This window comes from Podarcis tiliguerta (genome assembly GCF_965153285.1).
Source record: "Podarcis tiliguerta genome assembly, chromosome: 2".
In the NCBI taxonomy this organism is placed as follows: domain Eukaryota; kingdom Metazoa; phylum Chordata; class Lepidosauria; order Squamata; family Lacertidae; genus Podarcis; species Podarcis tiliguerta.
The window spans coordinates 119,159,022-119,181,889 of NC_139535.1; the positions used below are offsets into that span (position 1 = coordinate 119,159,022).

Sequence of the window (22,868 nt, forward strand, 5' to 3'; positions counted from 1 at the left end):
TGGTGGAAGGTATGAATGGCTTCCTTCCTATCCAGACCTTGGACATGCTCCTGACTCTGATTCTTGAGGCTGTTTCTGTTTTTCCTGGCAGGTCTCCGACGCAGTTTACTCCAAAGTCTTCAATACCATCGACAAAGCACCATTCGCACAGGGAGGGAGCCTCCCCAGGCTCGAGAAGGGTGTGACATGAATGTGACCATCAATACTACTAGTAATAATATTAATAATGATAAATGCAACTGTTAATGAGTCAACAATGTCGACATCACACAGCACCCACTGCCTGCCCCATCCCTGAGTTGCAGAGAATGAGAGAGACACATACTCCCCCCCCACCCCATGTAACTGTTAGAATTCCTGCTCCATGATTGCAGTCATGGGATTTTTGTCTATCCCACCCCCCAAGCACCAATGAATGAGCAAATGGCCTCGGCAACACCGAGGGCTTACACTCACAGCCACCCTCCCCCTCCCTGCTGTACCAAATGGGCCGGGTAAGGCTTCTCACTGCCAATCCAGCGAAGTGACTGCCGAGACCGCTGCCACAATTTTTTACTGTATTGGCTGAAATTGCACTTTGAAGGAGAGTGTCAAGGCAATGGAGGGAGAATTGCACCCCTGCATGATCAGTGTGGCTCCTAGCTGGCCTCAGGGGTGGACTAAATTAATGGCATCCCAAGAGTCCCCCCCCACGTATGAGGTTCCACCCGCAGTTCTCCTCCTGGGGCAGTTTGCTGACGTCTCTCACAAGCCTAGTAGTCCCTTGTATCAAAATGTGTATGCCCTATACTCAGCCTCCCATTTTTATGAAGCCAGATCAGCCAGCCTCTCTCAACTCGTTAAAGCATTAGATTGGCTCAGATCTGCTGTGTATCGAATCTCACATCTCTGGAGCAATAGTTATATTGCACAGTGGAATAGCCCCACCCAACCCAACCCCTAAGTGGATGCCACCTTTATCCATGGCCCACTGCCGGCAACTGCGGTTCCACTTGTGAGATGACATTTAGGCATCTGTTGGAGAGTCGCAAGCACCCATTTTTCTGGCAGGTATTTGGTCACATGGGTTGGGGGGGGGGTGAAGAGGAAGAGTTGACTTGCAGTTCCTCACCCTATCCATAGACTGAATCCATTCTGTCTGCCTATAGGGGATATGCAGTATGGAAGTTGGATGGACCTTATGCCTGCTGGTTATTCTGCAGCTACTGGGTTCTGGGCATAGATAGCTCACAGGATGTCCTGGTGGTGCATCTTCTATGGACTGATGCATTGATCAGTGCATTCATGGGATCTCAGAAGCCAGTTCATGGGCTTGGATGGTCTTGAGTTAAGGACCCTGTTTCCCTTTTTGATTGATGCAATCATATCGCTGTGTGCGATGGAGATCTGAGGCAGGCTCATCTCGTATGAATGTGAAGAGAGGAGAGCAAAGGGTTTTGCAGGGTTTAACATGAGCCAGAATCCACTTTGCTGAGTTCTGGCTACAGACACTCCCACATATCTGAAATCTTGAAGGTATGTCTTCCAGGTAAGCTTTCTAGGTAAACTTGAACCTCAGCATTCATCCTCTCTCTCTCTTTCAAGAAGTGAGCCATAAGAGAATCAGGGCTTTGGATCCTCTTTGGATTGTAGCTTGAGGCTGAGACGCATCGCAGAACATGTACATGGAGCATCTCTTGTGAGTTCTCATGAGATTTGGGGTCGTCTGTTGAGTTCAAGGGTTGAACTGGCAGTTCCCAGCCTGGAGGAGTCTTCCTTCATGGAATGTCAACCCAAAAGCTGCCCCTAGAAGCTGATATAACACAATAGTACCCTTATGTACCCTTCCTGCCAACCAGCAGTCTGAAAGCACGTCAAGAGTGCAAGTAGATAAATAGGTACCACTCCAGCGGGAAGGTAAACGGTGTTTCCGTGTGCAGCTCTGGTTCGCCAGAAGCGGCTTAGTCATGCTGGCCACATGACCTGGAAGCTGTACGCCAGCTCCCTCGGCCAGTAAAGTGAGATGAGCGCCGCAAGCCCAGAGTCATCCGTGACTGGACCTAATGGTCAGGGGTCCCTTTACCTTTACCCTTACGTTACTGTGCATATGTTCATGTACAGCAGATATAGGGGACCTGTGGCCCTCCAGATGTTGCTGAACCACACCTCCCATCAACCTTGGCAAGCATAGCCAAGGGCCAGGGAAATGGGAGCTGATGTTCTGCAAGACTGGCAGGCCAGAGGTTCCTCACACTCTGATCTATAGCATAAGGAAGTATAGTATTGGAAATAGAGGTTGCCAGCAAGAAGTTGAATGGCATGGTGAAAATGGGTTGAGAGACAAATTGAGTGCATGGTGAAGCAACCACATGATGCTTCAGCACTTGCCAAACTATGCATGGATCTTGACAATCCATGTTCTCAATATGACCGTGCGACTTGACACTAAACTATGGCAGCAAGTGACTTTGAGAAATTCTGCCTTAGGCCAATCTTTACATTCATATAGTAAAGCATATGGTTCAGTCTCACGAGGGGTGTAGAATGCCCACTGAAGGAATTGGTACAGGGGCTCCAAGAACAAAGGAAAAGGCGGACTGTTCTGATTTATTTTAAGAATACCCCAGTGCATTCTGGGGCAATGTGGCTAGGCATATTGACATGGACAAGCTTTCAGGCAGAAGGAGAGAGAGGGTTGCATTCAGTGCTAGTCCTCCTCAGAGTAGACTAACTTAGGTTCATCAATTTCAGTGGCTCTGTTCTGAATAGGGCTGGCACTGGATACAATCTCCAGAGACTGTAGTCAGGTGAGTTGGGGGTCTCTGGCCAAGAAGCCATTTTGAAGCTGCTGAAGGTGTGCAAGAAGTGAAAAATCTCCCATTTTTGTGGCAGGACAGGATGCCCTCTCCATTCCTTCGCAACCAATGTCTGTCCTAGCCTGAAATCTCTCATCATATGACTTGTGTGATTTGGGACTCACTTCCTCCCTATCTGTAAGCACTTGGAATGGGGACCTGGTTGAGAATTTGCTCTTTGGGGCTTCTTCAGCTATGACTTCCTGTCCAGTGCTTTGAATGCTTCCCCTGAGACTTAATGAGGCTGAATAAGGAATGTCAAGGGCTGGAGCTACCTTCACCCCAACTCTGCAGTTTCTTCCTGAGTGTCCAAACTGGAAGAAACGTGTAGCTCCCGTCTCCAGCCTCTTTGTCCTCCAACTCCCAGCCCCAGAACTTTGTAAATATCCTCTTTGTCAACACATTTGGTCCGTGGAACTCTGTATGTGTCTGTACCTCGGACATAATTTTTCTACCATGCAGTAACTCTTCTTTCTTTTTGGTTTTGTTTCTTGAACTCAGATTCTTATATTATAACAGCTCCATACAATGCAGAATTCCAAATTATGCGCATGTAAAAGAAACTTAATAAAAGAATAAAAGGAAAGTGATGATCAAAAACAGCAAATAAAAGGGAAGGGGAAGAGACACAAATGGCTGGTTCTCCTGGTTTCTGTCCATCAGAAATACCACAATAAGCACCTTGCAAGCAGGGATGGATGCCACAGCTGGTTTCTGACTTGTGTCCTTGTCTCATGTGATCACCGATTGTACATTGAACCCCATTTCCCCATAAATCTGGTTTCTTTACTTAAAAATGCCCCAAGTTTGCTTTTCAGCAAGCAGTTTTAGGAGCCTTGGAAGCTGCCTTGTCTGTACTGAATGACCGTGTCTCTCCAGGGCTTGAGGCAGGGCTCTCTCTCTCCCAGGGGACTGGTCTACCACTAAGTGCTATTCCCTAAAGTAGTTTCCCAAAATACGCGTTTCCAAATGCATTTAATCTCAAAAGATGGGTTTTAAAGCCGATCTCGATGCTTTTTCTGAGCCAAGAAGTGCAGCACCACAATTGCATTCCAGGAGCTGTAGATCAAGTGAGCCTGTATCAGAATGTGAGAAGATCAAATTCCTCAAGCATCCCTGCTGGCAAAAGGCAGTGCTTGTCAAGGCTTGATAAAGAGGGGATGATGTTTGGCGGTGGGGAGGTCCTTGCAAAACAGCCCCTGTAGAATGAAACGGTTATGTGGGGTGTGTGTGTGTGTGGCAGTGATGGGAAACAGCTGCTGAAACAAGCGCCCCCCCCCCCAGTAGCCGGTGACAATTGTCAGGGTCACTGTGTTATATGTATGCAGCGAGAGTCAGCAGGAGGTGTGATGGTGGTTATGGGGAATGACCCAGAGACTTGATAAGCTTATTGATGGGGCCCCAGAGCCACTGCATGCAAACTGAGAGTCAGTTGGTGGAAATTCCCAGTCCTGAAAGGGAGGCTCAACCTCCTTCTGGATCCTTCCTGCTCAGCTCCTCGGCCAATACAGACTCTCAACTCACCTTCGCTGCTTTCCATTTGGAGTGGGGATGTGGCTGCCACTTTTATTGATCCGCAGGGTCAGTGAGGTCGGCCCATTAGCAATTTCTCCCATGGACTATCCCTACCATGTTTTAAGCAAATCTGTGTGTGCAATTACCTGTCACACAGGTAATAAAATGAGTTGCATTCTGGTGTAAATGGAAAGCTATGGTTGGCCGTGAGTCTCTGAGCTAGTGCACACGTAGTGCTAAACCAAACCACAGTTTAGCACAAATGCATGCACACATTAGTGTTTCTGGAAATGTCAATAGTTGCCCTCCAGCTCAGGTCCCCCTGCTGCTGTCATGAGCAGCATGGCTTGGTTTAGCATTGCATCCAAACTTGGGCTCATGGTGTGTCTGGAGCAGAGGCAGAGGAAGGGGGTGCAGTGGGGGTGGGTCGCCCCGGGTATCACCACTGAAGGGGGTGACAAAATGCCGGGCGGCACTCACTGCGGGGCCTGCAGTGTCCCTACTGGGAGAGATGCAGTGGTTTGGGCATGCACAGGCTCTACACTGCCTAAATGGTCTGCCTGCTGCCTCCCCCCAGCTGTAGGACTGCTGAGAGGGAGGAGACAGGCAGAGTCCTGCCCCGGCTGGCCCTGCCACGCACGCCTCCCCAGGACCCGATTGGCTTGCTCCACCAAACCCTGAGTTTGGGTTCAGAGAACACTCCTAGCTAAACCATGGCTTAGCTCGCAGCAGCAGAAGTACCAGGAGAGGAGCACATTTGCTGTGAACTTCTCTCTAGCAACCTGCACACTAAGCCATAGTTTGCCTTCATATTGTGAATCATTGTGTGAATCAGCTCTCCATGGGTGCAAATTCAGGCATCCCTTTAGCTCTGCACTTTATGCTGCACACAAAGTTAAATCAGAACTGGCAAGTAGGATAGCATCTGCATTTCATTTAGTCACCAAAATGTCAGCCAGGACTGCACTGGGACTCCCGGGTGTCAGTTGTCCTCTTCTTATTTTCTTATTTTGATGGGCTTGTCCCCAGACACTGTCAGGCAGAATCTCTTCCTCTCAAACACACTACTAAAAGAGAGGGGAACCCGTGGCCCTCCTGGTGTTGCTTTCATAAATCCACCAGCTTCATAGTTGTGTCTTCTAATAAGGAAGACAGGCTCTGACTCTTGCCTGTGGTGTCAGACGAAGGTGGTTCGTAATGCTGGCCGAGAGGCATTTTTGCAGACCAAGGAAAAATGACACATCCTTGACAGCACTGCTGAGGCTGAAAGACTGAGCCCTGCCATGTTGTCAGAGCACCACACAAGCCACTTAGGGCAAACGAGTGATTTTGGAACTCAAAAACCAAGCAAAGATGACCCGTTTAATAAAGAAATAGAATTCACATGTGTGATGGGGGAAGAGAGCCCAGAATGGTGGTCCGGATATGTAAAACTCTGCCAACGATTCAGGGATACACAATGTACGACTGATGAGAAACTCAAGTGGGATCTCTGATATCTCGAACCTGTGTATCTAGCCTGCAGCCTCCCCTTTTGCGGGTGGAGCAATGAGTGTGTTAATAAAGGCATGCAGCACCTTTCCCCAACCTGGTGCCCTCCAAATGTTGTTGGAACTACAATCCACCATCCCTGCCCCATTGCCTGTTCTGGCTGAGGCAGATGGGAATTGGACTGCAACAAAATCTGAAGGGTGCTGACTTAGGGAAGGCTAGCAGGATAAAGGCCCATGTCATATGGAGGCTTTGGCTTAAAACACCAGTGTAAGAGCCACAGATCTGTCCTGCACTCCTTCATCTAGGCTGCATTCAGCTGGTTTCTTTATGACAGGGAAGCCTTGACTGCATTTTCTATTACGTAAGAGGAAAATTCAAAATACTGGTAGTATGTCTAGCATAAAGAGAAAAAATAGCTATTTCAAGCACTCACGACTGTGTTACTCTAACGTCCCAGGAAATAAGCAGACCTTTTTTTTGTTTAATGTGTGACAAGTACTGGAGGTTATGCACACACGACTGAGGCCTGTAGGTTGTTTCAAGGGAGGAAAACCTGCTACTCTCTCCCAGAAGGCACTGTTGTATCTTGTCACTCCCAAAGAAAGGACAGCTCAGCTGGAGAAGGAATAAAGAGGAGGTTGTCATTTGTTCAGATTCCCCCCACAATGATAGGCAGGAAGCTTTTAGATGGCCGTCCAGATATTTTGGACTATAGTTCCCATCATCCCTGGCTGCCTGAGGCTAATGGGACATGGAGTCCCAACCACTTTTGGAGGGCTCCAAGTTCCCCTATTCCTCCTCTACTTACTGTTCCCATCCTAGCTTCCTTCCAAAGCATGATAGGAGGAGCTGCAGATTTTCCCAGCCTGCACCTATCTATGGCTACAGTAGAAAGCAATAAAAAATTGTAGAAATCAGTATTGGACAGCTAGGAAAACATCATTGTAGAGTATAGAAAAATGAGGTCTAAGGGAATAAAATCATCTAGCTGGTGGCCTAGATCTCTCCCACAGCAGATGAAATAATGGTAAACCTAATTTTGAGCTGTACTACATAAGTGAGACTGCAGGTGGAAGCTTACATGACTGAATTCTCTTCTACCCAACGACGACTACTACTACAACAAAATATTTGTATATAAAAAATGGCACATCAGAGAAAGAGCTAAGGTAGAATTCTCTGCAGTTCTTGGCATAAAGAAATCTATCGTGTGTGCTGGGAGTGCGCAAGCATGTGCCTCACTCCCCACCCCCAGCTCTTAAAGTGGTTCAGCTCCAGGCACAAGACTTTACAAACTCACCTGCTGTTCTGGAAAACTGGGCCGGTGATAAATGTACAGTATGGAGCTTTCTCCAGCTCTGCTAACTAACAAACATACTCTCTAGTGCTGATTCACCTTTTTCTACTTCAACACCTAAAACATGAGCCCAAGCCCAAAACTGAATAGACATCCTCCCCTAGGCCATTGGACATTTCATTTAAAAAAAAAGAAAGGGGGGGGGGGACATTACAAACATCTGAACAGCCATTGAAATCTTAAAAAAAAAATCTTTAAAGAAAACTGCTGTGTGATATTCCCGTATGTAGGCATGAGCTCCGCCTGTGTTCAGACGTAACCTCCATTCCTGAAGCAGTGCATCACCTATGGAACAAACAAACAAAGTTTGTAGAACAGACTCTTCAAAATGGCTGCTGAAGACCAAGGTTAGTTTAAAGTGGAGCTGGGATATGCACAAGAGTTTGATTATTCTGTGACAAATGCAGGAAAGGTGTTTGCTATCTTGTCCAATACCTATTTCAATCATTACTTCTGATCACCTCATCTGAAATAGGGACATCTAGGAGCTGGAAAAGATATAGAAACAGACAATCACAAAAACCAAGGGTTTGGATCATTTTCCTTACAAAAGGCAGGGATAGCTCACCTGTGGCCGTTCCGATGTTACTGGACTACAGCTCCCATCATCTCTGGCCATTGGCTGTGCTGACTGGGCCAGATGGGGATTGTAGTCCAACAACAGCTGGAGGGCCAAATGTTCTTCACCTCTGCTGTAAGAAAAGGCTAAAGAGTGTGGGACTATTTTGGGTGGGTGGGTGAGGACAGAATATATGAAATTATGCATGGCATGGAGACGGTTCAGAGATGCATTTTTCTTCATGGCTCATAATAGGGTCACCTAATGGAATTGATTGGCAAGAAATGTTCTTTCTTGCATGCAAGATGCAACGGAATTTAAAGCCATGGGGTTAGAGAGCTTTAAGAAGGAATTAGACCCCTTATAGCTCAGTTGGTAGAACATGAGACTCTTAATCTCAGGGTCTGGACTAGATGATCCTCATGGATCCCTTCCAGCTCTACAATTATTGATTGTGATTCTGTGAACTCACTGGAGGATACGCCTACTAACAGCTATGAACTATGTAAGCTCAACTCTTAAAACAGACTTTGCCAACCTGGTACCCTCCACATTTTTGGACCAGAACTCCTCTCAGCCCCAGCTGAGCAGAGGCAATATTCCTCTGAACATCCAACCATGAGGGGAAAAGAACAATGTGGGGATGGTTGTTGGCTCAGCAACAGATCTTAGGTATGATCCAGTAGGATCTCTAAAATTGCCCCTTGACTAAATATAGAGACCAAGCTAATCACAGCCCTTGGTAAATTTAACAAAATAGTCAAACTGTCCAATGATAATAAGAGGGTTGTCATCTCTTTTAGTGGTGCCTGAATGCATCAAAGAACCTTGAAATCTCTGCTTCTGTTTGGCTTGTGCTTTGTGTTAAGACAACACATTGCTGGGTACAGGTAGGCACTCAGGTGTGCGGGAGCCAGAGAGTGAAGACTTGTGCCAAGTCTGCTGCATGTGTCTGCATCTCCCCTGGGGCCCACATTGTATCTTCATTCTCAGTATACTAAAGTACAAAGAACGTCCCTTTCAGTTTTCATTAAGCCTGGGCTTGAGTGAAGCAACCAAACCTTTCCCTTGACCAATTTGATCTGAAATGAACTAATCTAAGCTGAAAGGAGAACTAATTGAAGTCACAGTGAGACTTCATAATCCAGGCATCCACAAAGGGAATTTGATACCCGCAGAGCTAACATGCTCTCGCTCTCTCCCTATTCTCACACCATCCAATGATTTTAATCACTGCGGGACTTGCAGCTGCATGTGTCTGCATTGTGCCAGAGGTCATGCAGATGGCCTGGCACCTGTGGCCTTTTGATCTGCAATACAGCTTGCTTGCACATGCACAGCAAAAGATAAATATTTATCATGATTATTTTGTACCCCAGAGCATCCTCTGTCCCCCCGCAGGTTCACCTGGACATGCTGCCTTTATTTAAGCATAGCTCTCAAACCCATTTTCCTGTTCAGTTGCTCAGTGCTGAAATGCATGAACTGAAGAATCACAAAGGTGGTTCACGCGACAATATCTGAATGAACATTTTCAAATATTGCCCTGAGTGCCATTCCTATGTATAAAAGGCTCATGTCTGACACGTTTTTAAGTTTAGAAAACAGGAAAAAGGGGGGTTGGGATTGACCTCCACCAGGTTGAGTAGACATATTTACCTTAATAGACCTGGTAGTCTTATCCATTCATTTTAATGGGTCTACTCCACGTAGGACTAACATTGGCCACAACCCATTTCATCCCTATGTTAAGATGTACATACCCCTTGTAGAATAAAGTATCCACATTGCATCAATGTTCTGCTCAGTGCCATGCATGTGTGCCAACATATGGACTTTCTTCTTTGATGTGCATACAGCAGGTCATATTAGGGTTACTATGCACCAAGGCAGAACTATGGGTTTATTCTTCTTTACTATGTGCAGAGATCTTGATGCGCTTCTGGGATCTACAGTGTCCCTATTCATCTGGGCAAACATTTGCACTGCATTTCAGAAAATGCTGAAATTCCAAGTGAATGGGTGTTATTTGCTATCACATTTTAACCTGTTCTCCGGGGGGGGGGGGACTAGAAATAATTGATTGAAAGAGACGATTGAAAATGTGAAACTACTGTTTGCACACACGCGCACACACAAAATCCAGCAGCTATGAACCATCCACCTCTTTCTGGATTTTGGTACAGTATTTTACAGGTGATCTTTTTTTTAAAATGTGGCAAAAGGTGTTCCCCCATTCCAAGGAAAGGCAGTGCTGCTCCAGGAAGCACGGTGTCACTCTAAATCAGCTTCACTCTAAATCAACTTCATTTTGCTAAGCCATCACTGACCTGGATTACAAGAAGGAAGTGGGGGAGGAAAGCCCTAAGCCTAGGGAAAGCAAGCTGAAGCAGCAACAGAGTGGGGAAACAATAGCTATGAAGGAGCAAGAGAAAGGTGAATTGCAAATTACTTTCACTTTCCAAACCCCAAAGAGGTAAACATTCAGCAAAGTCAAAGGCTTTTTCCTGCAATACTTTCCCTCGCTCATTAAGGAAGACTACATATCACTAATGACGGCAATTTCAGAATTGGTATTAATACACCCCTGGGTGTCCATTCTATTCAGAGCAGAGTTGGCTCCTTTATCTCCCCTTTCCTGCCCCCTCCCCAAATTTAGAGGCACGGCTATACATACTCCTTGGCCAGCTTCTGCTTCTCCACAGAGCTCTCCGGTGGTATATGAACCCCTTGCTTCTCTGAGGACAGGTCTGGCTTCACGTTACTGGGTCTCTCTGCGCAGCAAGCTCCCGTGACGCTTCCTTCTGCACAAAACAATTGTCAAAAAGTCCATGAGGAAATGGGGGGATTTTTTAATTGATTCACAAAACAATCAAGCTGCAGAGCAGAATAGGGAGAACAGCAACATTGGCAGATGATACTGGCGTATAGAGAACAACAACAACAACAAAACCAAAGAACGTCTGTCAAAACAGCTCCAGAGAAATCTCTCTAAACTGGGTCACTGAGTAAAGGCATACCAGATGAGATTCACTGTTAATAAGCAGACACAGTTATACTTACTTCTCACTACATATATGCATGGATAGATTCTCAATTGGTTGGAACTGCTCAGGGAAGATTTGGGAAGGTATAAATAATAAATAATGGGAAGCTCACAGGGAATGTTAAACTTAGTGTGTCATGACAATAAATTCCAGTCATAGCCAGCCCCCTCTCCCCAAATCCATATGGCCACATGGGCATTCTGAACTCCAGCATGTGTGCCTTCCCCCATCTATAACCCTGCCAGAGAAAACTTTATGCACACCTCTTGGCACTTGAGAAGCCGTTACCTCTGTTAAAGTGAGCAGACAACTCTTTGGAAGCTCCACCCATGCACTGGAAGCCCCACACCTGCAAAGGATTGTGAGGGTGTGCAATAATAATAATAGTAGGAATAATAATTGATTATATAATCATTTATTATTTATACCCTGCCCATCTGGCTGGGTTTCCCCAGCAACAGGATCAAAAAAGTAAAAGAAGAGAAAAGTATCTTAATGCTGCTAATTAAGCCTAGACTGCATCAAGTATATTCCTTAAGAAAATCTTCAGTTGGGGCGTTTTGTCTATGGGAAAAGAACAGGGAGTATGATGGTGAATTCTTTAATAGAGGGTAACAGAGAAAGTTGTAATGTACATTTTTTTAATGTAACCATTTGATCAATATTCTATAACTTGTGTGCCTTCCATAACCATTGACTGAATAGCTGCAACAGGGCTGCTCAGAAGAGCCTCCTCTGTGTGCAAATCACATGTGTGCACAGGAAAGTGCCCACCACCTCAGCTTCAATGTTCAGCTTCATGTGTTGAGAAAATGTTGATGGGAGTGGGTTGCTATGTGCATATAGCTGCCTATACGCACAGAGAAGTTTTGTGGACAAATGGCCATCATGGAATGTTCATAAACATTCTGGCTTTGGAAGAGGAAGGATCAGCCACAGGCGCTGAGTAGAGATGGGTGCAGTCATCTGAAAAGGTGGGGGAACGAAGGGATAATAGGCCCAGAAATCGGGTTGAGTGAAGAAGTGAGGCAAGAAGGTTCGAAGCAGGAGCTGAGGGTGATAAGAAACCCCATATAAAGCCTAAAGGAAGGTGTATGCTGCTTTGGAGAATGGGTAAAGGCAGGTGTCTCAAGAGTGACGAACGTGTCTGTAGGGTGGCTGTGGGGAACCTGTGGCTCTCTAGATGTTGCTGGAATAGAACTTCCATTCTCCTGACCATTAGCTGTGCTGGCTGGGGTTGATGGGAGTTTTAATTCAACAACATCTGGAAGGCCATAGATTCCCCAAGCCTGCTATCGGGGTGGGGTGCATGGACCATCACTGACAAAGGTCAATATCCAGAGAGAATCATGTAGTGAGGTCTTCATTTCCAAAGTCAGTTCTCTGTGCCATCACACAAACGGCAGCCTCCTGACAATGCAAGAGGCACTGTGATTTGACAAAAGCAGGGGTGGGGGAAGTGTGCACAGGAAACCCCGTGTGTAGGTACATAGAATCGCCTGCATGATGCATTTGTCCATGATGCATAATTTACTTATGCAGCTCTATGTATGAAGTGCCATAGGGTGGAGTTATTAAGAGAGCCAGGCTAACTGACTGGGCACTGCAGCTTCTTCCATCTCTTAGGGATGGCAGTTTCATGCCACTGAGTCCAACTCTAAACCTCTCTTGAATCACACTCTTACAAAACATCAAAAAGGAACTAGAACTACCATTCTTTTCACCAAAATTCAAGACATCCAAGAGTATTTAGGTTCTTGCAAGGAGAATGAATGTGATAATGCTGGTCCCTGTAATGGGTTTTGTTTTGGGTGTATTGTCTTTTGCTGCTTTGTGATACTGGGCCAGTTTGTATTAAAAATACAGCTAGCTCAAAAGATTCTTGTTGATGCTGCCTTAGGCAAGTCAAAATGCTGAACTCTCCACCACTGTGTCCTATTACAAGACAAGCCACCTAACATTTCCAAGAGTTGACTGGATTTACATCTTCTCAGTTTCATTTTAAATCCTTGTAATTTAAATCACATGCTATTGTGTTGGACATTCCTTAATCTGGACTGAATCTCACCCTCAGATTCCTGGACATCTATCAGTTACATAGATTAGAAACCTCTGTCTATGGAAGCGCTGAACAGTGTAAGATGCTACCTCTTTTACCAGTCCTTTACTATTGTGATTGTGCAATTCATTCAGTCAACAGCAGCTCTCCCTCTCACACACCCCCACCCCACCTTTCTAACACAACACTGTTTCTCTATAATGCACCCTCTGGAATTAGAAAAAAAGGTGAGTTCAGGAGGGACACAATAGATGTATATAAAATTATACACAGCAAGGAGAAAGTTCAGAGGCAGATGTTTTTCTCCATTTTTCATAATGCTAGAACTTGGGGACATCCAAAGAAGCTGAATGTTGGAAGATTTAGGTCAGGCAAAATTAATCACTTCTTCCCACAGTGCATAGTTACTGTGCAAATCGTTCCCACAAGATACAGGGATGACCACCCACTTTGATGGCTTTAAAAAGGGCTGGATAAATTCACGGAGGGAGGAGCAGGCTGTCCATGGCATCTGCTTGGCCCTCTCAGAACCATTTGGGCCATTAGCTTGATCCAGCCGAGCTCCTATGTTCTTACTTGGGGCAAGCAAAATAAGAACTGTTCTTGTTGAGTCTCCCATATAACAGACACACATTTTCTCATAAAATAGCCCAAACATCTTGGACCTGTTTTGCTTTTTTTATTATTTTTTATTTTGCCCCCAAAGCCAAGTTCATTAGGAGAAACATGGTCAAATGCCTGACACTTTTTTTACTTCCTCCAGCTTACAATTGTGCCTGTGCCCCAGGGGGGCTGGGAGAGATCAAGGTGGCTCTTGGTTGAATTCCCAGGAAAGGACAAGGGCAATTTCAGCCCAGCAGCTAAGCCTCTGCCAAGGGTGCCCTTCTTCCAGAGGTGCAGGCAATGGTCTCCAAGAGAAAGCTGAGGAAGGCCCCTAGCCTGACTCTACGGCCCTGGCCGTAGGCTGGCCCTGGCTGAAGTTCCAGTTGTTGTGTCTTGAATGACAGCTTCCCACAGCATACTCCTCAAAAGCTGTGAGTTCTCAACCAAGGGAAATAATAAAACATACATTACTTGAGCTTAGTGTTGGGGGAGAACCCCACTCACAACCCTTGGTGGGACATAACACAAGTCTCTAGGGAAGCAGTTTGCTCTTTTTGTCTGTTCCCTGCTGCACTCTGAAGTCCTGTTTATAATGGAAAACAAGAGCAGCCATCTTCCCTCTTCTGTGAAATGTCAAAGGGGAGACCACAGCTGTTTTGAGCCCATCATCCAGCCGCAGCACTTTGCAGGACACGCTCACACTATGAATATTTGACAAGGGGCTTGGGCAGAGCTTGTTAGAGAGAACATCCCTGATAAATCATTTATCAAGACAGGGAGTGGATCAAAACGCTTCCCTCCAGGAAGGCCTCTCCCCCCCCCCCCCCACAGAGAGAGAGAGGACTCAAGCAAAGCTCGGTTATCATTTTGAACTACAGCCGCTAGAGGCCACTGTTTGATCTCCCTATTAGACAAAGGATTTTTTGGCATGACTTTGCATTCAGGCTGCCTGCTGCAGTGTGGGGGAGAAGAGTGTCCTGCCACACGCACAGGCTATTAGCATGATCTGCAGCAGCACCGTGTTAATGCACAGCTTGCTTTCACATAGGCTGTCATGGACCAATCATATTACATGGACCATTTTTTTTTTTTAAAAAAAAACCACAACAGATTCCAGGGTGGTGCTATGCAGATAAAGGACTGCACAAATCAGAAAAGACCTCTATGCCCCCACTGAGTTCTATGGGATAAAATGTAGGGTTGCCATATGTCCTCTTTTTCCAGGACATGCTATCTTTTTCATGGGTACATAAAATGAGTGTCGTCATAGTTATCCATTGTTAAAAGTAGAAGTTGGCAAATGTGTCCTCTTTTTTGCTCTTCAAAATATGATAACCCTAAAATAAAGCATAAAATGTAGGCTAACCTTCATCAATGATGCCCTCCAGATGTTTTGGACGACAACTCCCTTCACCCATGCTAGCTAGGAAAAGTGGGTTAATGCCTCTAGTTGACTGAAACATACTCACGTTCCTCCAGGCCAATGGGCTCCCCCTGCTGAATGCCCAGCTGAGCATGAGCTTGGGCCAAAGGGCAGCTCCCAGGACTGTGGCCAGGTTCTGAGTTGGCATGAGGGCAGCAGCTTGGACTGTGTGGCTCCTGGCTCCCAGTGCTGACATCCTCCTCATCTGCCTGCTGCTTGCAGAGATGGTGCTCAACCATCAGCTGGAGCTCTGAAAGAGGGAGGAGGGGAGGAAGAAAACCTCATGAAAAATATGAAATTTAAAGAGTCTGGGGCAATTTCCTGTGCACACAGCCCAGTTGTAAAAAAGGAGAGTTGTTCATTGAGAAACATTCAGCTACCGGTAGGCAGTGCCTTTTGATGACTTGGGAACTGAAGGAAGGTGTAGCTGTAGCCCAACACACAGGGTTGTGGCCAACGAAATGGTCCCTTTGGTGCAAGGATTTCTGCCTGTGTACCAGGACTTTCTCTCCCTCTCCTCTCCTGCCCCCTGTGCAATTTGTTCCAGAGGGTTGGGGTAAACCACAGAATGGATTTAGATGTGGGGGAGGCAAAGTCCCATTGTGGAGATGTGCCAACAGAAAGACTTTGTTGGCTACAATCCCCCAAGGTTGAAGAACAGTGTTCTAAACCACTTCCTGTACTCCATGCTTCCTACCCTGGGCTCCTTTATATACTTTACCTGGGAGTAAGTTCCACTAAACTCAGGAGGACTCACTTCTGAGCAGATATGCATAGGAGCACACTGTCAGTGCCATTATCACGCTTTTTGACCCAATGCCTAATGACCTTTCTTCTTTCCAACTAGTATATGAATATTTGACCTTGAATCCTGGTTGTCAGAACTTGAACCTGTTTTCTGGAAAACAGAATTTCTCCATCACCCACGAGTCATAATGACCTCTAGTTATGGAACCTGTTCCTCTTTCAACCCTGATCTCTCTGTGCTCCAAAATGGATCCTGTGACTCTGTCACAGCCTGAGAATTGTGCTCTGCAAGGCTTAAAAAACAGCAGGGTGGGCAAATTGGAGGGAATGTAGAGCAATGCAAAAGATAAAGTGGTTTAATGCAAAATTTATGAGGAAAGATTGCAGGGGAAGGAGGGGGGACCAGACACATTTAGTCAGACAGAACGAAGAAAATTGTAGATGGGAAAACACAAAGACAACTTAGAACCCATCCACACATACAGAAGAATCACACAGGACATCTTTGTGGGCACTTCAGAATGTTCAACTGCAAATGGGAGTGGGTAGGTTTGCATGAGTGAAAAATAACTAAAACCCTCACTACAAGTGGATATCAGGTTGGCAACTGTTCTACATGCAGGAATCCATCTTAAATTGGTACAGACCCACGGGGGGGGGGGTCTTCCATGGGTGTAGATCACGTCTCTAAGAGTTGGACATTCTGGAGAAATGCCATGAATGAGCATTTGTAAAAATAGGTTGGGAGAAGCATCTGCCTGGGGCTGTTTACATGCAAATGGGCTTAAAACTAGTTGGGGGGAACAGAATGGATTGGATGACCTTTGAAGGTACCTTCCAGCCCTATAATTGGAGGATGCGTGTTTAAAAATAAATCCTAATCTCTCTTAAACGACCATGTCATTAATTACAGGATGGCATTCCTGGGATACTGCCAAGCAAGGGACATAGCAGTGTGTCTGTGTGTGCGCATGCGCATGCACACCTTTGAAAAAACAGCCATTCCATCTGTGGGCCTTCAGTGCTTTTAGCAAGCAAGTCAATAGGCAGCCAGACAAAAACTTGTGCTGGCTACTGACCTTGCCATTACCTCACAAAGAGAAGGGGAAATACTGTGGGGGTGAAACATGCTGCCATTTGAAGGAGCTGTGGCTGTGAGCCCCAGCGCTCTCCCCCATCTCCAAGCTGATGAAGTGGGGAAGACGCAGGGGTTTAGCCTATCCTGCACAGAACCTCTCTTGATCTTCTCTAGAGTGCAGAGAAAGACATTGTGCCAAGCCTTTCAGAGCGGGGGAAAGCAGCGAGAGAGCTTGTTGCTTTCAAAGCACTGCAATATCCATACGAAGTTAAGAAAAACCTCCATTCCTTCCCAGAGTGAAGCAACACACTCATGTGGGGTAGTGGCAAGAACCATTAAGGGCCCTTCACTTGGAGTCAACTAGTCCCTAAACTGCAGCCACTGTTACCTTTCATGGTGGGGGTGGTGCGAGAAACCTTCTTCCTCTGCCTTGGAGACATCGACATTCCTGGCTGTAAAGAAAGGTGGGGGTGGGGAGAGAGGTGAAAATACCTGATGAGCCCCTAGGTGGAAACTCTGGAGCAAAACTTTAGCTATGTCCTGAATCTGGATCCTGCCAGTTCAGGAATGAAAGAGAAGATGCTCAGTGAGAACAAGGCCTCTCAAAATGGAGCTTCTCCCCTCTGATGGGCCCAGTCCATCAGGAGAGAAAGTGCCACTGCCTGATGGGCAGGTGCCTTTAGTCTACATAGCAAGAAGTCCCTCCCCACCTACAGCCCCTCCCTTCAAGATTCAAACCAAAAAGGGTGCCTGATTTGTCCACTCCCATGGAGGCATGATGTCGCAAGTGCTCCCATTCACTGCAGTCTCATGACAGGAAAACCAGCACCCGTTGACTTTCTACTTACTATGGGGCTCTTAAAGCAGGGGTGAGCAGCCTGTGGGCACATGGGCCAAATTGCCAGGCCTCCCCATTTGACTTGTGAGACTGTTCTGTGGAAGCCCATCTTACACCTGACATCATTTATGGCATCAGGTGTGAGGTGGTTATGGGTGGGGCTTCAAAGGAACATTTGGGAACTTAAGGTGCATTCTGGATTACTCCTTTGATGGTACAAGGTGAGCCCCCACATGCCCATCAGCTGACAATAGGAGGTGGAAGATGCTGGTGAACCTCCCTATGTTTGGAGAAGAATTTTAGCAGCTCCTAAAACTTGCCATATTAGGAAATATTTGAAAGCCAGGAATTTTCCCCTGGCTAGATTAAAATCCAAACGAGATAAGAAGTGTTAGCTCCCCCCTACCCATCCACACCAGATCTTGCCGCCAGCACCATCACGGCACTCTCCTTCAAGCACATTGTTCCTGCCACTGCTCCTTAAGCCAAGGAAGAGGAGCAGCAGTGGCAAATGCTCCCTCTCTCCTCCTACCATGAGATCAGTAGCTCTTCTGAGGACTTATATGATTACCAACTGAAATGGAAGGGTGGTGGAGCTGGTGGTGGAGCTGGTGGTGATGGCAAGACTTTTGGTGAGGATCAGAAGGCCCCCTTCCAAGCACTTGGATTGGCTTAGAAAGATAATATTCTTTCTTTCTCACTCCCCAAATTAATGTTAAATAAATACCACTTTACTATACGATCTGGACTAGGTGCAGGGTGGGAGAAGGTTGCCTGTGTCAATGCTTGTCAACAAACAACCCCCCCGATCCTCTTCACATAGAAAGCTAGCACATCAGGGAGAACCTTTTCACTGACATTTCATTTTTCTATGTGCATGGAGAATTTTCACTGGGGGTGCCTTAAAACTGTATCTGCAGCTTGAAATGGTTCTATCCAGGACATACTTTGCACCCAATTTTGCTGGATAAATGAAACTGGACTGCAGTTCCTCACCCTTTGGAGAAGTTATACATACCTTCAAAAGAGGGTTGGGGAGCCGGTCTTCATCAATTTCTGGGAGAGAAGGATTTGTAGGTGTGGAGAGGAGACACAAGGGAGGGGGAAAAGAGCAATACGTTAATAAAGAAGCAGACAGAATCATGCCATGATGAAGGGGGCATAATTTTGGCAAGCCAGGGAGAGTCACCAAATCAGTCAGGAGATAAACCTGGTTCACTTGTTTCAAAATAGGTGCAAATAACGCCCTTGGCTGCCCCCCCAGAAAATCATGCACAAAACAACACTGCCTATCCTCAAGAATCCTGGGAACTATAGTGTAATGGTGCTGGGAACTACAGCTCTGTGAGGGGCAAACTACAATTCCCAGGATTATTTGGGGGAAGGATAGCATGAATGAGAAAACTCCCAGGGATTCTCAGAGTGTATTGAGTGGAGTTCTTCCATAATGTTGTTATAATGTGGTGGTGGCTCATTAAACTTTTGGAATGTTTCATTTTATGGATTAAATTGCTTTTCATTAAATTCAGTTCAATTTATTGTGTTTCTATGGTTCTCCTTGTAGTACTTTTTGGGATTAGGGTTATCTGTGGCTCAAGGTGCTGATTGAGGCACAGGACCACAGGCCTTTGCGGAGCTTTGCAACTCTCTTCAGGACCCCAATGGGTCTGAGAATGCCTAGTCAGAGAAATGTAAAAGAATGACTGATGAATGTGCAAACAAGCAATTAGGACCGACTGAGCATTGCTTTTGACTTTTAACCAAAAAACAAAAAACAAAATAAAATCAATACAGAAAAGATTTCCCTCATTGGGCCCAAAGAGGTTTTTCCTGCCAACTCATCCGCTAATCAGTTTTACCCAGGACAGGAGGTAGGTGGGAAAAGACACCTGAATACTAGATCTGAACATCACTAATCCGAGCATCAGACCTGACCCAGGAGTGGAGCTGCAGCCAGGCACACACGCAGCCCAGTTGAGGAGAGAGGCAGCACCGCTGCTGACTCTCCTGCACTCCACCCCCAGGCTTGACCCGGGAGCGGAGCTACTGCAGCCGGGAGCAAGGAAACTGGCTTGGCAGCTCCCTCACCCGCCAGAGCCAGGCTGCAATGAGGGAGCCTATCATGGGGGTGCCTAGTTGCGCCCCCTCCCCAAAATGCATCCGGGCCACGCACCCCTCAGCCCCCCTCTCTAAGCCACTGTGCGTGACAAATGGGTGGGGTCCCTCCTCCAGCAATGAGATAGTGGTAAGAACAAAACCCAGAGTTCAGAGTTTAGTTTTGTGTGATGTGAGGGAGAGGAAAAAGCAGCAAGCAGAGGGTCAGAGAGACATGGCTGATTTCTGCTTGAATCCATGGTTGCAGCTATCAAAGAAACAATACCCCTTTGGGTGTTGATGCTGGGAACCCCTCCATGGTAGGCTCAGGTTGTATATATGCGTAAAGAAGCCACATATCACAAAGACACCACAGTCTCTGCCATGCCTCATTCCCAAAAGGAAACACGAGCCCTGGGTAAACGGCTGGGACGCCTGGAATCTTGCACTGCTTGGAGATAGTGTTGGTGCACAACAATGTGTTAGGAATAAGGGCAATGCTTCCTGAGGGCTGCTTCATTAACCCTCCATGACTTCAGCATTATAGGTGTGTTCGGGATGCATCTTCCCCTTCAGAAGCATGACTTTTGCTAAATAGAATGCCAAACAGGCAAACATTTGACACAGCCTCTAATATTTCACACACCACACAGGGTACCTAATTTGGAGCGGCTCTGTCACCCAGGAAACGTAAGAGGGTGTTGTCATGGGAACCAGAACACTGCTGGACTACCAGGCTCCCCTTCTGTAACTCCAGCAGACCAGAAACCATTCCGGCAGGATCCCAGAAACTCACAGCTCCAACATGCTGCTTTAGCTCCAACATGCTACTAGACACCAAGCAGGATTAAACAGATTGTAAGGGAATGGGACTTAGCCCAAACAGAGTCTGCCAGAGGGTACGACCCATTTAGCAATGATCTGAACTGTGCAGCTTCTTCTTTTTTAAAGTCAGCTACAAATACACCTTTTGTGAGATATACAGGCTTAGGAATAATCATGGAGAAAAATGTGTTTCATAAAAACTGTCTCTTTGGTTCTGAGCCACGAGAACCCATACAACGTCTGAAGATGCTGCATAACTGCCGTGTTAAGCAAACCTGCCCAGAAGCAATATAGAGAATTTGATGGAGAAAAGGGTCCGAATGGACACCTAAAAGAATAAGAGAATTGTGAGTGCATTAACTGTACCTTCCCCAACTTTTGTGAGGCAGGGTGGGGGTGGAGATTAGGCTCAAATCATGGTGCATGAGGGGTGGTTAACCCTTTCTCCTGTACTGCAGCTGCAGTGAAAAACAGCCCACTCCCAGGGAGCGAAGGCGGTGGCGGATTTATGGGCAACCTAAGCAAACAACAGGTTAGGGCCTCAGACTATGAATGACCTCTAAATATGAGGGTTTGCATTCAGCTAAATTTTACGCATAGTAGACCTTTTGAAATTAATAACCCTAACTTAAGTCATATGTTCATTAATTTCAGTGGGTCTATGCTGAGTAAAACTGAGTAAAACTTACACTAAGTTGACATTTTTACTGAACTTCAAGTCTTACATAATTGGCTTTTTAAAAAATTAAAGGAAACTGGGGAAAGAGACTCTAAAATAGACACAATTGTTCTGATAGGACCAAAAATATATACCAAAAATAGCATTGATTTTAGCACCACTCTTAAACTCCACATGGCTGGGGCCTCACTGTATCATAATCCAGTGCTGACAACAAGGAAGGACTTGGGTCTTTCACATTTCAGTGGCACCTTGTGCAAGACCAAAATTCAGCGCCTCCCCCCACCTCTCACCTTCCATTCTACTCAATTCACTATGTCTTGGTTGCAATGCCCTGCAGCGCCCCCTAGGTGTGGGGCCCTAAATCTGCCTCTGCTGCAAGGAGGGATGCTCTCCCTGCCCCTGGCCATGCAGAAGGCCAGCTTCCATTGGCCTCAGAAGAGTATGGGCTGGTGGTGTGGGGCAGGAAGGTGAAAGGAGGGTGAAAGGGACCAGTCTTGGCTATCTGGACAGTCCATGTCTTTCCTCCACCCCACCCCCACCTGTTCACTCAGGCTGAAGACAGATGTAGCATTTAAGGGGAAATCTACTGAGTAATCCACCTAATAACTTGCTGCTTCCTGGTGAAGAATAAGTATGCATTTATACTGGCCAGAAACTTCCAAAGCATCTCTACTGCCTTACAAATGCTACATTCCATCTTCAGTCAAAAAGACCCAACCCTGGAAACCAGAGATCCTGTGTTTAGCCTTCAGAATTGCTCCTTCAGAAACAGAACCTCTGTTTATACATATCCTCCATCTGAGATCTGACTTCATATTATGCTACCAGAGGGGGCTCAGCACAGCATTCAATATTTATGTGCACTGTAGCAGCGACTCCATACAGTGGCATACTCCCCCCCCCCCCCATTTAACAAACACATTTTCTTCTTTTCTGCTGCTGTGGCTGTTGGGTCTCAGAGGAAGGGATGGTTTTGGAATTCGCAAAGAGGAGCGTGTAATTTCTTGGCTTTCAGATTATCTCTGCTCCATTTGAAGATCAAACACAGGTGCCTCCTGGCAGAAGGGGGGGGGGGTGCTGGTTTATGTCAGGAGAGGGAGTTGAAGAAACACTGTGTGGAAACCGTAATCAGAGCATGATACAGGCGCATGTGATGTGCGCTTGCAAGACTGCAGCATTTTCTCTCTCTCTCTCGGCCAATCTGCTTTGTGTGGTAGGAAGAAGACTTGCACTTTAGATGTGCTAGATAATAACACAGAGCAAGTTTAATCTAGTTTGCATTTGCAACTCCCATAAAAAGGCAGAAAAAGCCTTTTTTGGGGCCTCATTCAACCCCAGCATTTTTTGTTCTCAAATGAACATTCCTGGCAGGGAGGAAAATTCAGTCTAGCCCAGGATGATTGGCACTCACAGTCATATGATAATCTTGCAATCAAGGGTGTTTTTAGAAGAAGGCACTGCCAGACAAGTTCTACAGCAGGGATGAAGGACCTGGTGCCCTCCAGATGTGTCTGGACTACAAATCCCATCACCCCTGTCCATGTTGGCTGGGACGGATGGGAGTTTGAGGGCCACAAGTTCCCTACTCCTTCTCTACAGGAAGATTGCATAAACTAGCTTTTCCTTGCATTCTTGCGAACATAAGACCATTGAGACATCTGACGTGCAGCTCGTTCAAGCAAGCATAAGCAAATCACCTTTCTCTTAACTTTG

General features: G+C 46.2%; 2 protein-coding genes across 8 annotated transcripts in view; one reads left to right on the plus strand and one right to left on the minus strand.

Annotated features, from left to right (window-relative positions):
* Window positions 1–7,336, plus strand: part of PDE1B (phosphodiesterase 1B) — a 118,805-nt gene extending 111,469 nt beyond the window's left edge. For all 6 annotated transcript variants that reach the window (XM_083428257.1, XM_083428258.1, XM_083428259.1 and 3 more), the window contains one exon: window positions 92–7,336. The gene's annotated coding sequence lies outside the window, so the exon portion shown is untranslated. The remainder of the gene's footprint in view (window positions 1–91) is intronic.
* PPP1R1A (protein phosphatase 1 regulatory inhibitor subunit 1A) overlaps window positions 5,693–22,868 on the minus strand; it is a 65,485-nt gene continuing 48,309 nt past the window's right edge. Inside the window, exons 3-7 of one of the 2 annotated variants that reach the window (XM_083428345.1) lie at window positions 18,573–18,610; window positions 17,105–17,168; window positions 14,938–15,141; window positions 10,437–10,563; window positions 5,693–7,485 (exon numbers count right to left, since the gene is read on the minus strand). In XM_083428345.1, the coding sequence (XP_083284471.1) occupies window positions 7,482–7,485; window positions 10,437–10,563; window positions 14,938–15,141; window positions 17,105–17,168; window positions 18,573–18,610 (437 nt within the window). In that variant the 3' untranslated portion in view covers window positions 5,693–7,481. The remainder of the gene's footprint in view (window positions 7,486–10,436; window positions 10,564–14,937; window positions 15,142–17,104; window positions 17,169–18,572; window positions 18,611–22,868) is intronic. The other variant, XM_083428346.1, reaches the window with a different exon arrangement.